General features: G+C 41.2%; 1 protein-coding gene across 1 annotated transcript in view; it reads right to left on the bottom strand.

The window, feature by feature from the left end:
* MAP2K1 (mitogen-activated protein kinase kinase 1) overlaps nucleotides 1-14890 on the bottom strand; it is a 79657-nt gene that overhangs the window by 23511 nt on the left and 41256 nt on the right. Inside the window, exons 4-5 of the mRNA XM_065871133.1 lie at nucleotides 12332-12409; nucleotides 11696-11747 (exon numbers count right to left, since the gene is read on the bottom strand). Of these exons, the coding sequence (XP_065727205.1) occupies nucleotides 11696-11747; nucleotides 12332-12409 (130 nt within the window). The remainder of the gene's footprint in view (nucleotides 1-11695; nucleotides 11748-12331; nucleotides 12410-14890) is intronic.

Genomic DNA, 14890 nt, shown 5'->3' with positions numbered 1-14890 from the left:
TGACCGGGGATCAAACCCGGGTCCCCTGCATTGGGAGCATGGAGTCTTACCCACTGGACCACGAGGGAAGTCCCAAAACAAGATCTTGATAATGACAGGGGGCTAAGAAGCATGGTGGGCTGGCAATGCAAATCACTGCTTTAAATGGCATGAAGCACAGCTGCATCTGAGCCCCCCCATACACACCTTAACTCATAGCCTAACTACTTAGGTCAGCTTTGGTTGAACTAGACCTCTGACCTCCTGCCACAGTAAGTGGAAAGACTACACAGAAACCTTTGGAGCTAAGCCCTCCCAGAGCTCCAGGATCGGGGAAATACCCTCTCTCCTACCCATGTCATACACCGATTTCATGAAGCACCTCAGGTTAATCAACTCACAGCTGACTTTTGTGCTTAAATTCTAAAGCTTTCTCAGTTGGGGGATTCTTCTTCCCCTTAACTCAGTGGTCAGGAAGCTTCTTCTGTAAAAGGACCAGAGAGAAAATATTTTAAGGCTTTGAGGGCCACACAATCTCTTTCACAAGCAACTATTCAACTCTGCCATTACAGCACAAAAGCAGCCTCAGACAACACTGAAAATAAGCCTGGCTGTGTTCCAATAAAACGTCTTGATGGACACCGAAATTTGAATTTCACATAATTATCATGTGTCACAAAATTCTGAAAAACAAATCTTAGCTTGCAGGCCATACAAAAATAGCCAGCAGGCTGTGCGCTGCCCATTTTGCCCACCCCTGCCTTAAACGCTTAATTATTGTTTTGATCCTGTGTTAGCAGTTTTCTGTCTTTCTGACCCAATGCTTAATATTATCTATAGTGGGACAACTTTTTTCACCGTAATTTGCTTGCTTTCAGAATCTGTTCCTCCCATCGTCTAGTTATAGAACTCCTCTTTTTCATTTGGGATATGCTCCTCCACAATAGCGAGTGTTCCTGCTAGGGTGCCAATGAAGGGACCCCATCAATCCTGCCCCAGAGGTGGTTTCGTAACTCAGGATGGCCCACCACACTACTCTAGTCCCCTGGACACAACAAATGGTCCAGGACTGGGCGGGGTCTCCAAGCAGAGCCAACGAGTGATTCAAGCGCTGACCTAGATGCTGAGGAGGCTGGGCGGAGCTTTCTCTGGGATACGGAGCACTAAGGACTAGAAGTATCGGGCTAGTGAGGTCCGTGCTGCCCCCAGTGGAGAGAATCTGACTGAAAAGGAAGCCCACGTAAGGAGGAGTAAAGCCAAGAGGTGACCAGAGTCCTGAGGCTATCATTTCAACCCCATATTCATCCCTGCCTTTGGACCTCCTGGTAACTCAAGCCAATGCACTCCCTCTTTTGATTAAGTAATCTTGAGTTAGGTGCCTGACACAGCCAAAGAATCCTGACTAATTATATCACATCAGATTCTTTTTGACAGTTGGCAGCATGGCGATTCATGCACAAAACAATGACACTGGCTGTGCTCCACCACGCACGCGTTAGAATCACTTACAGATATGTCTCTTTTCCCCTGTTAGACTCTAAGCCCCCAGAGGACACAAGTCATTTATGAGCCATCTTTATGCCCTCTGCAGTGATTCACCCAGTACCTTGCACTTGGTAGGTATTCAGTGAATATTTTACAATACAAATTAACTTTTCTTTGATGGGGGAAATGTCTACGAGAAGGGCAAGTAAACACAGAGGAACATGTGTGTGTACCTACCCACGACTATCCACCAGAATGTCACCCAGCGATTTCAGAAAAAACGTACACTCCCAGAGGGACCACAGATCTAATCCCCACCTCCCGACCAACAGCCCATAAGCCACGCACACCAGGCTGAGCCGCACAGACGGCTGCTCCCTTTGTACACCCGGAGGAAACAGAATACAATGTCCGCACGACACCAAGGCAGATCACAGTGGACCGCTTCACCATGGATGAAATCCAGAATAGCTGGCCACAACTTCAGACACGGGGAATACTGCCTCTACTTGTCCTGCCCAAGAAGTCCTGTTCCGCGATGGCAGAGACCAAGCACTTCAGGAACCAGAGTGAGAACCTCCTGATCTCCGGGTTCCCGTACAGCATGGACACATCAGAAACATAGGAAAGGCAGCCACAGGCACACTCACAGCAGTGCAGCTCACTAGCACCAGGACACGCTCACCTGGTCGGAGAAAGGAAACTGAAAAACTTTCAAGAGGCTACTACCTAGCTGGAAAAACAGGACCTAAACGGTACCTGAAAACAGTTGCTCACCCCCCAAATACCATTATTGTACTTCCTCTCACTTAAAAAGTAATCTGTAAGTGCAGGTATGCCTAATTTTGTATCACTGACATATTCCCACCCCCTAAAAAAAAAGTTTGAATCAAACTGATATAATTTGCTTGCCTTCTTGAAGAGTCTGTGAGAAACTGGATTTGAAAATTCCTCTAGTGAATGTTTTGAAAAAGCAAAGAAGTGCCCCTAGGGCAACTTGTGCTAAAAGTTACTTTTGTACATTAGTTTTACTTAGAACAGGGCACACCTAGACATCACTTTCAACCTAATCATTTAAAATCCTGTCACCTTTGCCCACGGATGTGCCAACCCGTACCCACACTCAGTAGGAAGGGATGGTCGCTTGATACTTGCATGACTGTCGTGGGAGCGTACGCTTAGGGGCAGTCATGGTGGCCCCCTGTGGGAGGTGACTCAGCCTGCAGCCGCCCCCCCCCCCCGCCCAGTGAGGCGAAGAAGGGCCCGCTGGCCCAGTAGCAGCATCCCTGCGGGAGCCGTGGACTCGGGCAGCTGCTTTTCTGCCTGAGTGACCCAGCCACCCAAACCAGAGGAGCCCTCCCTGGTCCCTATCCCAACACAGTCTGGGGGTTCAGCTTTTCAAAGGTTTCTCTATACTTTTCCAGGCTCCTTCCAGTGAATATGTTTTGAGAAGCCTAAACCAAGTTAGGCTGGTTTCTGTTGCTGGCAGTCATAAAAACCTACTCACTCATCTGCTAAGCAGCAGCTAACATGTGTCAAGCGCTATTCTAAGTGCTTTGCAGGCGTTATCTCCATCCTCACAACCTTTAAGTAGGCTCTAGTTTCTCCACTTTTCTGAGGTTTGGAGAAGTTAAATTACTCGCCCAAGGTTACACAGTAAGTAGCACAGTCAGCATTAGAACCCTGAACTTCTATCACTGTGACAGAGTGAAAAAACTGGCCACAATATTTTGTAGCTCCTCCCAACAAGAGATAAAGTGCATCCCTCTACTTTCTGAATCTTGGCTTGGCCACGTGACTTGCTTTAGCCAGTAAGACATTACAAAAAAACCGGACACAAGCACATGCTTAAATGGTGCTTGAGTACTGGGGTTACCAATACTTGCTACTGAAACCCTAAGACCGTCATGGGAAGAAGCCAAGGGTTTAGCCTCCCAGAGGATGACTGAAAACATGGAGAAGAAGGCCCTGCCATCCCACAGAACTGTACAAGGTAATAAGCTGTTGTTGTTTTAAAACTACTAAGTGTTGGTGTGGTTTATTACACAGCAAAAACTAACTGAAATAATCACTGAGCTATCCCCACCAAGTCAGTATCAACAAGTAAAGAATTTTAAAAAAACATGAGGCAGAGAAAAAGCCTCTTTATTCTTCCCCTTTTTTCCTCAAGGACAGAATGAGAAGAAATGGAGTTTTAATTTCATCAGGAAAGAATATATTTAGAGCAGAGGAGGAACTTACTGGCAGTGAGAAAGCCTAAAGACAGAGGCAGAGAGTCTCTCTCTCTCATTCTCACCCTAACTCAGCTTCCAGGAATCGTTCACTCATTGTGCTTCTGGCTAAGGAACCGAGTTGTGTAAGAGTACCATTTCCAGGCCAGGGCCTTCCAGTGAATTCTTTCAGGATTCTTTCTGGAGAAGACCCACAAACAGCAAGAGGCTGAAAAGCTGAGCGGCCAGGCCAGGGCTGCCTGCACACACACTGCTCACTGGAGCAGAAGTCCTTCTAGCGACTCCCCCTTCTCGGCTGGGCAGGGAGTGAACCCTCCACCAAGACATCTGTCCAGAGACCCGTCTGGCTCACAAAGCAGCTCTGCATGCCAAACAGCAATAACTGGTGGAGCCAGAAAAGAAATTCCTGGGAGAGTGGGAGCAGCAGCACCAGGCGGAAGGGGAAAGCAAGCTGGTTATTCCAGGAATGAGCTGAAACCTTCCTCTCTTTGCAACGAAAATAAAGTGAGCCCTCCGTCAGCAACGCAGAGCATGGCACATACTAGGCACATGGTAGAGAAAAAACCAGGACTAGATTCATGACTGGGTTAAAAGCAGAAGACGTGGGTTCTTAGCCCAGCTTCACTGTTGATTCCTGTGTGTTCTGGCACAAGTCGGTCACACACCCACCCATTTAACAGACCTTTCAGGAGGAGCTAGTCTGCTATCATGTTGGGGACTAGGGATACAAAGATGAATTCGACGTGTTCCCTGATTTGAAAAAATTCACAGACTAGCGAGAGAGACATATAAACTCTCTGAGCTTTGGTTTCTACATCTATAAAACAGGAAAAACACCTATTTCAGAAGGTTGTTTGGAATAATAAGTGAGATAAGCTGCATAAAGCACCTAATACAGCACTTGGCACATAACAGGTCCTCAGTAAACAATGATCATTATTTTTTACAAGAAAGGGATGGACACTGTGTCAAAGGAATACAGAGGCAGAACACTCAATCCACTTAGGGAAGGGGCTGGTTCATGGGAAAGCTTCTTGTAAGAAGAGATGTTTGAGCTAAACAGTAACATTATTACAATTAGCTATCATTCATTAATGACTTTGACTAATTTTCACGACTATATAAGTATATAATTTGCAATTATCGCTCTCTGGCATGAATTATCCTCATTTTACAGATGAATAAATAACTCAGAGAGTTTATACACCCTATCTGTAAGGGAGTTAGGATTTCAACTTTAACTGGCTGACTCCCAAGCCTCCGTGCCATAATACTTAAAAAAGGATTAGCATATAGAATGGATAAACAACAAAGTCCTACTGTATAGCACAGGGAACTACATTCAATATCCTGTGATAAACCATAATGGAAAAGAATATGAAAAAAATGAATGCATATATACGTATAACTGAATCACTTTGTTGTGTAGCAGAAATTAACACAACATTGCAAATCGACTATACTTCAATTAAAAAAACACAGACATGATATACTGATATATTAAAAAAAAAAAAAAAGGATGAGCAGACTTAGTCTAACAAAGTTATGAGTGTGAGGGGGTGGGGTGGGGATTAGAAAATCAGCATTGCCAGGAAAGGCAATAATAGGAGCAAAGGCGCAGCTCAAAAAAGGAATTCAGGGCTTCCCCGGTGGCGCAGTGGTGGAGAGTCCGCCTGCCGATGCAGGGGACACGGGTTCGTGCCCCGGTCTGGGAGGATCCCGCATGCCGCGGAGCGGCTGGGCCCGTGAGCCATGGCCGCTGAGCCTGCGCGTCCGGAGCCTGTCCTCCGCAACGGGAGAGGCCACAACAGTGAGAGGCCCGCGTAACGCATAGAAAAAAAAAAAAAAAAAAAAAAAAGAATTCAATCTCACTGGATCTCAGTTTCCTCACAATTTATATAAAGGAATAAGAAGGGCAATTCGCATTTGTTAGGCCCTTCTATATGCAAAACACCTTGCCAGATGTTTTCCATATGTATAATTTCATTAATCCTCACAGCAACCTAGGAGCAGGCAAGAGGATTCCAATTTATAGATGGAATGGAACGGAACACCTTTACTCCACCAGATCCTTCGACAACACTGACCTCATGGGTCCCTCTAAGTGAGATTACACATATTATTCGCAGCCCCAGAACACAGCCCCATGCTCAAGAAATGTTGATTCCTCCTCTCCTCTCAGCTACTCCTATTTCCTAGAAATTGACACACTAAAATATTCTAACATAAAACACAGAGGTCTTTAAAAAAACACAGATTAAGGTCCATAAACTGCTGGAAAACTGCTCCCCGCCTCAAGCCATACCATACCTCCTACTGACACTTTCTTAATTGTCAGTGGAAAGAAGACAAAATGTAGCCAGTGTAGTTAGAAAGCAGAAGGCTTTCTACAGTTTTGCATTTTAAGTGTATAGTTTGATGCATTTTGAAAAAACGTATACACCTGTGAACCCACCACCAAATCAAAATTTAATGTTTTGATTACGCCAGAGTGTTCTGTCATGCCGCTTTGAAGTTCACCCTCACTCCAGCCCCTCAGATCCCCAGGCAACCACTGATCTACTTTATTACTGTGTTACTATGGATTAAATCTGACAGTTCTAGTAGAATCATGCAGTGTGGACTATTTTCTATAAGGCTTCTTTCACTCAGCATAATGTTTTTGAGATTTGTCCAAGTTGTGTGTATCAACAATTTGTTCATTTTTATTGTTGAGCTGTATTCCGCTGTTCGAATATATTAAAATTTGTTTACTTGCTCAGCTGGTGAAATATTTTGGTTGTTTCTAGTTTGAGGCTATCATGAATAAAGATGCTTATGACATTTGTGCACAAGTCTTCGTGCGGACAAATGTTTTCATTTTTCTTAGGTCGATACTGAGAAATGGAGTTGGTGGGTTGTACGGTTTAATTTTAAAAGAAACTACCGAATTGTTTTCCAAGAGACTGTTCCCTTCCCTGGCTGTGTTTAAGAATCTCTCTTTATCACTGATTTTCAACAACTTGACTTCTCTCTTCTTTTTTTTTTTTTTTTTGCTTCTTGCTTTTTTACAGCTTTATTGGTGTATAATTTTCATACAATAAACTCCATATACTTAAAGTGTATCACCTGATGAGTACATATATGACCATGCCCACAATCAAGATTATAAACATATCTATCACCCCCCAAAGTTTCCTCATGCTCCTTTGCAATTCTTCCCTTCCTCCCCTCCCTTCATTCTCCAGGCAACCACTGATATGTATTTTGTCATTACAGATTAGTCTGCAATTTCTAGAATGATGTAAATAGATTCACACAGCATGTGACAGCTCTTTGTCTCTTTCATGCAGCATCACTCTTTTAAGATTCATCCATACTGCTGCAAGTTATCAACGGTTTATTCTTTTTATTGCTAAGCAGTATACTATTGTATGGACATACCACAATTTGTTTATGCGTTCAACTGTTGATGGACATTTGGGTTGTGTCTAGTTTTCGGCGATTACGAATAAAACTACTATGAACATTCAGGTACAAGGGCCTGATTGGACCTCTGCTTTCTTCTTTTCTTTAGGGAAAATCCTAGGAGTGAAATGGTTGAATGTATCATAGATACATGCTTGACAGTTTATGAAACTGATAAGCTGTTTTCCGGCACAACGGCACCGTTTCACATTCCTATCAGCAGTGACTGAGAGCTCCTGTGGTTCCACGTCCTCGATAACAGAGTTACTCTCTACAGACATTCTAGTGGGTGTGTAGCAGTAACTCATTGTGGCTTTAACTTACATTTCCCTAATGATGTTGAATACCTTCTCATGTGCTTATTTGCCATTCGCGTATCTTTTTTAGTAAAGTGTCTGTTCAAATCTTTCACCCGTTTGTTTTCAGAAGTCACAACTAGTTCTGATACTTTATTGTTCCAAGGATATCATAGTTTATTTTTCCTTCAGCTATTGCTGACATATAACATTATGGTAGTTTGAGCTGTACAACATAAGGATTCGTTATTTGTATATATTGTGAAATAATCACCACAATAAGTCTAAATGAGATCTGTCACCACATATAAGTACTTTTTTTTCTTTCATGAGAATTTTTAAGGTCGACTCTCTTATCAACTTTAACGTATTCGATATAGTATTATTATCTATGGTCAGCATGCTGTTTCTGACATCTCATGACTTATTTATAGCTGAAAGTTTGTACCTTTTCACCTTCAGGCATTTCACCCCAAACACCTGCCTCTGGCATCCGCCAGTCTATTCTATGAGCTGGGATTTTTCTTTTTTAAAAGATTCCACATGGGGCTTCCCTAGTGGCACAGTGGTTGAGAGTCCGCCTGCCGACGCAGGGGACACAGGTTCATGCCCCGGTCCAGGAAGATCCCACATGCCGCGGAGTGGCTGGGCCCATGAGCCATGGCCGCTGGGCCTGCGCGTCCGGAGCCTGTGCTCCGCAACGGGAGAGGCCACAACAGGTGAGAGGCCCGTGTAATGCAAAAAAAGAAAAAGATTCCACATGTAAGGGAGATCATGCAGTATTTGTCTTTCTCTGTCTGAGTTATTTCACTTAGCATAATGCCCTCAAGGTCCTTTCATGTTATCACATGGCAAGATTTCATTTTTTATTTGGCTGAATAATATTCCATTGTATATCTGTACCACAGTTTCTTTATCCAGTCATCTGTCATTGGACAATGGGCTGTTTCCCTATCTTGGCTATTGTAAATAGTGCTGCCGTGAGCATAGGGGTGCATATATCTTTTCAAATTAGTGTTTTCCTTTTCTTCAGAAGTGGGATATACCCCAATACCAGAAGTGGGATTGCTGGGCCATATGGTACTTCCACTCTTAATTTTCTGAGGAAATGCTATACTCTTTTCCATAGTGACTACACCAATTTCCATTCCCACCAACACTTCACAAGGGTTCCCTTTTCTCAACATCCTCTCCAACATTTGTTATTTCTTGTCTTTTTTTTTTTGAATTTTATTTTATTTATTTTTTATACAGCAGGCTCTTATTTGTTATCTATTTTATTAGTGTATACATGTCAATCCCAATCTCCCAATTCATCACACCACCACCACCCCCGCCACTTTCCCCCCTTGGTGTCTCTATTTCTGTGTCTCTACATCTGTGTCCCTATTTCTGCCCTGCAAACTAGTTCATCTGTACCATTTTTCTAGGTTCCACATATATGCGTTAATATACGATATTTGTTTTTCTCTTTCTGACTTACTTCACTCTGTATGACAGTCTCTAGATCCATCCACATCTCTACAAATGACCCAATTTTGTTCCTTTTATGGCTGAGTATTATTCCATTATATATATGTACCACATCTTCTTCATCCATTCCTCTGTCCATGGACATTGAGGTTGCTTCCATGACCTGGCTATTGTAAATAGTGCTGCAGTGAACATTGGGGTGCATGTATCTTTTTGAATTATGGTTTTCTCAGGGTGTATGCCCAGTAGTAGGATTGCTGGGTCATATGGTAATTCTATTTTTAGTTTTTTAAGGAACCTCCATACTGTTCTCCAGGTTTCTTTTGATTTCCATTTGCATGGAATATCTTTTTCCATCCCCTCACTTTCTGTCTGTATGTGTCCCTTGGTCTGAAGTGGGTCTCTTGTAGACAGCATATATATTTTTACCCATTTTTTAAAAATTGCATTATCTTTTTATTATTAGGTTGTCAGAGGTCTTTATATATTCTAGATAAAGTCCTTTGATGGATATATGTTTTGCCTATATTTTCTCTTAGTCCATGGCTTGCCTTTTCATTTTTGTCACAGTGTCTTTGGAAAAGCAAATGTTATTAATTTAGATGAAGCTCAATTTATTGGTTTTTCCTTTATAGTTTGTGCTTTTTTTTAAAACTTCATTGGTTTTTTTTTAAATTAATTTATTTTATTTTTATTTATTTTTGGCTGTATTGGGTCTTTGTTGCTGCAGGCGGGCTTTTTCTAGTTGCGGCAAGTGGGGGCTACTTTTCATTGCGGTGGCTTCTCTTGTTGCGGAGCACCGGCTCCAGAGCGCAGGCTCAGTAGTTGTGGCGCACGGGCTTAGTTGCTCCCCAGCATGTGGGACCTTCCAGGACCAGGGCTCAAACCCGTGTCCCCTGCACTGGCAGGCGGATTCTTAACCGCTGCGCCACCAGGGAAGTCCTATAGTTTGTGCTTTTTATGTTCCATTTTAAAACTCTTTGCTAAAACACAGTCACTAAGATAGTCTCCTATGTTTTCTTTTAGAAGTTTTAAAAGTCGATCCACTGAGAGTTAATTTTTGTATATAGAGTGAGGTAATGGTAGAGGTTCATTTTTGTGCATATGGATATCCAATTGTTCAGCACCATTTGTTGAATAGATTCTTCTTCCCCTATTGAACTACTTTGGAATCTTTGCCAAAACTCAATTGACTCTTTATGTATGTGTCTGTTTCTGAACTCTTCATTATGTTCTATTTGATCTATTATGCTTAGCTTCACACCAATGCAACACTCTATTGATTACTGTAGCTTTCTAATAAACCTTGAAGTCAGGTAGTCTAAGTCCCCCAACTTCGTTTTTCCTTTTTAAAGTTGTTTGGTCTATTCTAGGTTCTTTGCATTTCCCTATAAATTTTAGACAAAATTTGTCAACTCTACAAAGGCTACTGGGATTTTCAGTGGGATGGCTTTGAATCTACAGATCAAATAAAGCAAAACTGACATCTTAAGAATACTGATGGTGGTTGTGGTTGCATAACAATGTGAATGCACTTAATGCCACTGAACTGTATATTTTATTTTTTTTTAAATTTTACTTGAACTGTACATTTTTAAATGGTTAAAATGATAAATTTTATGTTATGTATATTTTACAAGTTCAAAAATTTAATTAAAAAAACAATACCTATTCTAAAATTTAGAATGTATTACCTAATATATAGTGGCTCATAAGCTGGCCAGTCAATTTCACCAGTCCACTCCTCTCTTCCTCCACCATCCCTCCCTAGACCTGTCACTATTAGCACACTGTAGCTAAAGGGACATGGCCGAGAGCACTGTGTTTTTCCATCTGTCTTTCCTTTGGCTTCTTCATCTTTAAAAAAAAAATAAACTTTATTGAGGTATAACTTATATACTGTAAAATGCAACCACTTCAGCGGAAAGTTTGACTTTTGATAAATGCATATACCCACGTATCTACCACCACAATCTAGATATAACATTTCATCACCCCAGAAAGTCCCGTCATGCCTCATTGATGTTAATCTCTCCCTAAACCCTCAGGTAACCACTGATCTACTTTCTGCCCCTATAGATCTGTGTTGTTTTCTCTATAATTTTATATACATAGAAACAGTTTGTACTATTTTGGGTCAGGCTTCTTTCATCCAGCAGAAGTGTTTTTGATATTCATCAAAACTACATGTGTCAATAGCCTGTTATTTTTATTGCTGAATAATACTCTCTTGTATGGATATACTGTAATTTGTTTATCTCTTTGCCTGTTGAAGAACATTTTAGTTATTTCTACTATGAATATAGCTGCTTTAAGCATGTGTATACGAGTCTGTATGGACATATGTTTTCATTTATCTTGAATAAATATCTAAGAGTGGTATGGTTATATGATAAGTGTATGTGTACCTTTATTAAAAGAACCCAGAGTTTTTTTTAAAGTCAAACTCATCCAGTTAGTCATGGCTTTGGGCCTACACACAGTCTAGTCCAGTGGGCAGCCTGGGACACTGGGGGTTGGGTAACTAAGTATTAGCTGGGCATCTGGTCTGTGCATACTGGGTGACTATGTCTGTCATAGCTCCGGGTAACAGGTATACCACATACTAAAAAGAGGATGGTTCTTGCTGCTCCAGATATCAAACTAAATAGTCAAAGAGTGGTAGTAAAAATCAAAAATACTAGCAAATGGCTCTGATACCAAAACAAAACACAAAAGATGCTGCAACAACTTTTAGACTTCAGCAAAAATCCAAAACGTAACAACCAGCAAATAAATTCTTACCTCTGTGCATAATCTTGTGCTTCTCCCTCAGGTATGTCAGGCCTTTTATTACCTAGCGGAAAGGAAATGTAAAAAGATGGAAACTGAAATAGCGGTGTTTAGAAAATACTCAACCTTTCTATTTTAAAATGATCTAGGAAATATTTCATCTAACGTCACAAATTTGCCTTCTTCCCTTATTTTTCTTCTCTCTTTTGATTTTTTAACCTGTTTTATCAAGAAACCATCTTTTTACGTGGTATATAGAGTATGATTTTTAAGCAAAATTGATTATTGCAAGTTTAGACAACTGTAAAAAAACCCCACTTTGCTTGAATTCATTTATTTCCAAATCTGCAATCTAAAAAAGAGGCTTTCTGATGCCACAAATGGGAATTCTTTTGGATACCCTGTCCTATTTTCAAGACAGACTTTAATATACAGAAATCTACTTTGCTAGTTTTAGCGAGAAAGAGCTGGGGGTGGGGGGGGAGAGATATTGTACCTAGAATCTAGATAGAGAAAATTCTGGTGAAAAACTTAACTTTTCTTACAAACCTTCCCTTTGTTGACTTCCTACCTTCCTCCTTGTCCTTTTCCTACCAACTCAACTTATCAGTGAGGGAACCTGGAAGAAAAACTTCTCAATATACTCACAGCAATGCTAACTTTTCCTAAAATTTGTTCAGGAATTCTTCCAGCTTTCTTCAGGACTTGATCCAAGGAACCCCCATCCTAAGAACAAGAATACCAGCCCATTTAGCGACAATGTTTCTAACTATCCTTTCAAGTCTTAAACTTCAGCAGGAAAGTAAATCTCACACATGACAAAATCTTCCTAGAAGGGCACCCTTCGGTTTGTTCCAGATATCAAGTAAGACATGAATGCAAAACATTGTGGGAGCTGCCAAACAACTAATAACTCAAATCCTATGAATAATCATTAAATAAATTACTAATTTAGTGGTCAAAAATTACTAATTCAGTGGTCAAATTACTAATTCTACTGAACTGACAGAATAGAGTAGCAGTTAGGAGTGCAGGCTCTAGTGGCAAACTGTCTAAATTTGCATCCCAGCTCTTACTATCTAGTGGACATTGAACAAGTTACTCCACTTGTAAAATGTGGATGATAATAATTATAAGTGGATATTATGATATCATAGGGCTATTATAAGTATTAAACAAGCTCATATATATATAAAGCCCTTAGAACAATGTCTAGCCCATAGTAAGTGCTCAATAAATGTTTGCCAGTTTGTCACCATTGTGTAAGTCACAACTTCCATTTGGCATTATCCTAACAAATTATATTTAATAAAATCCAAAGAAAAATATCATAGAAAGCAATTATTCATTCCACAAATCCTACAAAATGCCATGCATTGTGTTAGGTTCTATGGGGAATAAAGATACAAAAAAGACCTAGCTCTTGTCCTCAATAAATTTACAAACTAGTAGGAGAAACATACGACTTAATAAAATATAACAAAACAGAATACATGTATAGTAAAAGTGCTACACACACAGAAGAAGGGAGAATTCTGCCTTCACTTAGAAGATAGCATTTGAGCTGAAATCTTACTCAAAGAATGAGCATGATCTCCATACCTGGAAAAGGAGAGGGGCAAGGGGACAACAGAACAGAGCGGAAGCACGCTCCTAACCCGTGGAGCGCCAGGGAATTCCCAAGAACAGGGTATCTCAACAAGATCAAAAGCAGAGAAGCATTAACTTGCTTAGTACTCCTGGGGTGACATGCGGTTCATTCACTGTAGGCGTACGAAGAAATGCAGGGATGGGCCAGGCTGGATATGGCCATCTGTAGCCAGATCATGGAGCCCCACCAAGGAACTAAGACCTGACTTTACGGAGGCAGAAGGAAAGGTACCCAAACCGTAGCAGCTGCGAGAAAGAGACAGGGCAATTAGCAAGCAGCTGATCAGGCGGAGATGACATGAGCAGGACCCAGGGCAGAGGCGGTGGAAAGGGAGTACGCAAGAGGGGATACACATGTGGAGTGAAGCTGGCTTCTGTAGGGCTCGCATACAAGGGCCTTCCCATCCGTGGAGGCTACATTGTAACCTGAGATCTTGAAAAAATGCTCACTCAAGGAACCCTCACGTGTTGAGACAGAAATATGTTCCTGCCTCTATGGCTTCGGGTGTAGCCAATTATCAGTCACAATATAAAATTACCCTAGAAGTAGAGATAATTCCTACAAACTCAGATTGATTTTCTAAAGTACACTGTCTACACTGGGCAGCTACCATCGTCAACCATCATCTCTTAATCACCTCTGTGTAAGGCAGAGGGATACATGAGGGACTAGGAATGGGAAAAACTGTAAGTACAGGAAAAAATACCCTCTGCCTGGGGAGACAGAACATATTCATAAAGAGGCAAGGCACCTTAAATCCTCCTCTGAACAAGGCAGGGAACAAACAGTTGAATGAAGAGAACACACACTGCTACAGGTGCCCAGAGGAGGAAGCGGCTCCTGGACAAAGTGGCCAAGGGAAGGGCTCACGACAAGAGTGACACACAGAAGCTGAGCCTTGGAGGTGGGCGAGATCTGGGTCAGAGAAGCAGAGAGGTGTTCCCACTGACATCCTGCCTCCAAAACCACCCAGCCTTTAAGATGCAGCCATGCAATATAAGGTCACAGAACAATGCATACTATAATAAAGAAAAGAAGGACAGAGAATAATCCCATTTTTATAAAAATAAAAAAGTGTGCATATACTCACACAAAACCAGAATGTCAAAAATGTTACCAAAATGTTCCAGTCTAGATAGTAAGATTATCAGGGGTCTTTGTTGTGCGATAGTTTCTTCTTTGTGCTTTTCTATGGCTTATACATTTTCTACAATAAATAAATGTCTTACCTTTTAAAATTACTGACCTCATTTATGAAAGTGGAGAATTAAATCTATAAATCAATTAACAGATACTTACTGAGCGCCCATTTTGTACAAAGGCATTATTAGGTAGCTACAACACTACCTAAAGGAGGTGAGAAAATAGGTAAGACTCGTTCAGGGATACAGAGCTCTCAGGAAATGTTACCTAAAACAATGCTAAAAATAGATTATCAACTTAAAAGTTCTATGCTTATAAAAAGGATAGTTTGGACCAATGACTTTCTATCACAGATCAACTCTGGATCATGGATGCTGATAGAAAAAGAAAACAGTACAGGTGTATACTCAAAT

This window comes from Phocoena phocoena, chromosome 2 (genome assembly GCF_963924675.1).
Source record: "Phocoena phocoena chromosome 2, mPhoPho1.1, whole genome shotgun sequence".
Classification (NCBI taxonomy): Eukaryota; Metazoa; Chordata; class Mammalia; order Artiodactyla; family Phocoenidae; genus Phocoena; species Phocoena phocoena.
This window is presented reverse-complemented; position numbering and strand designations above follow the sequence as displayed.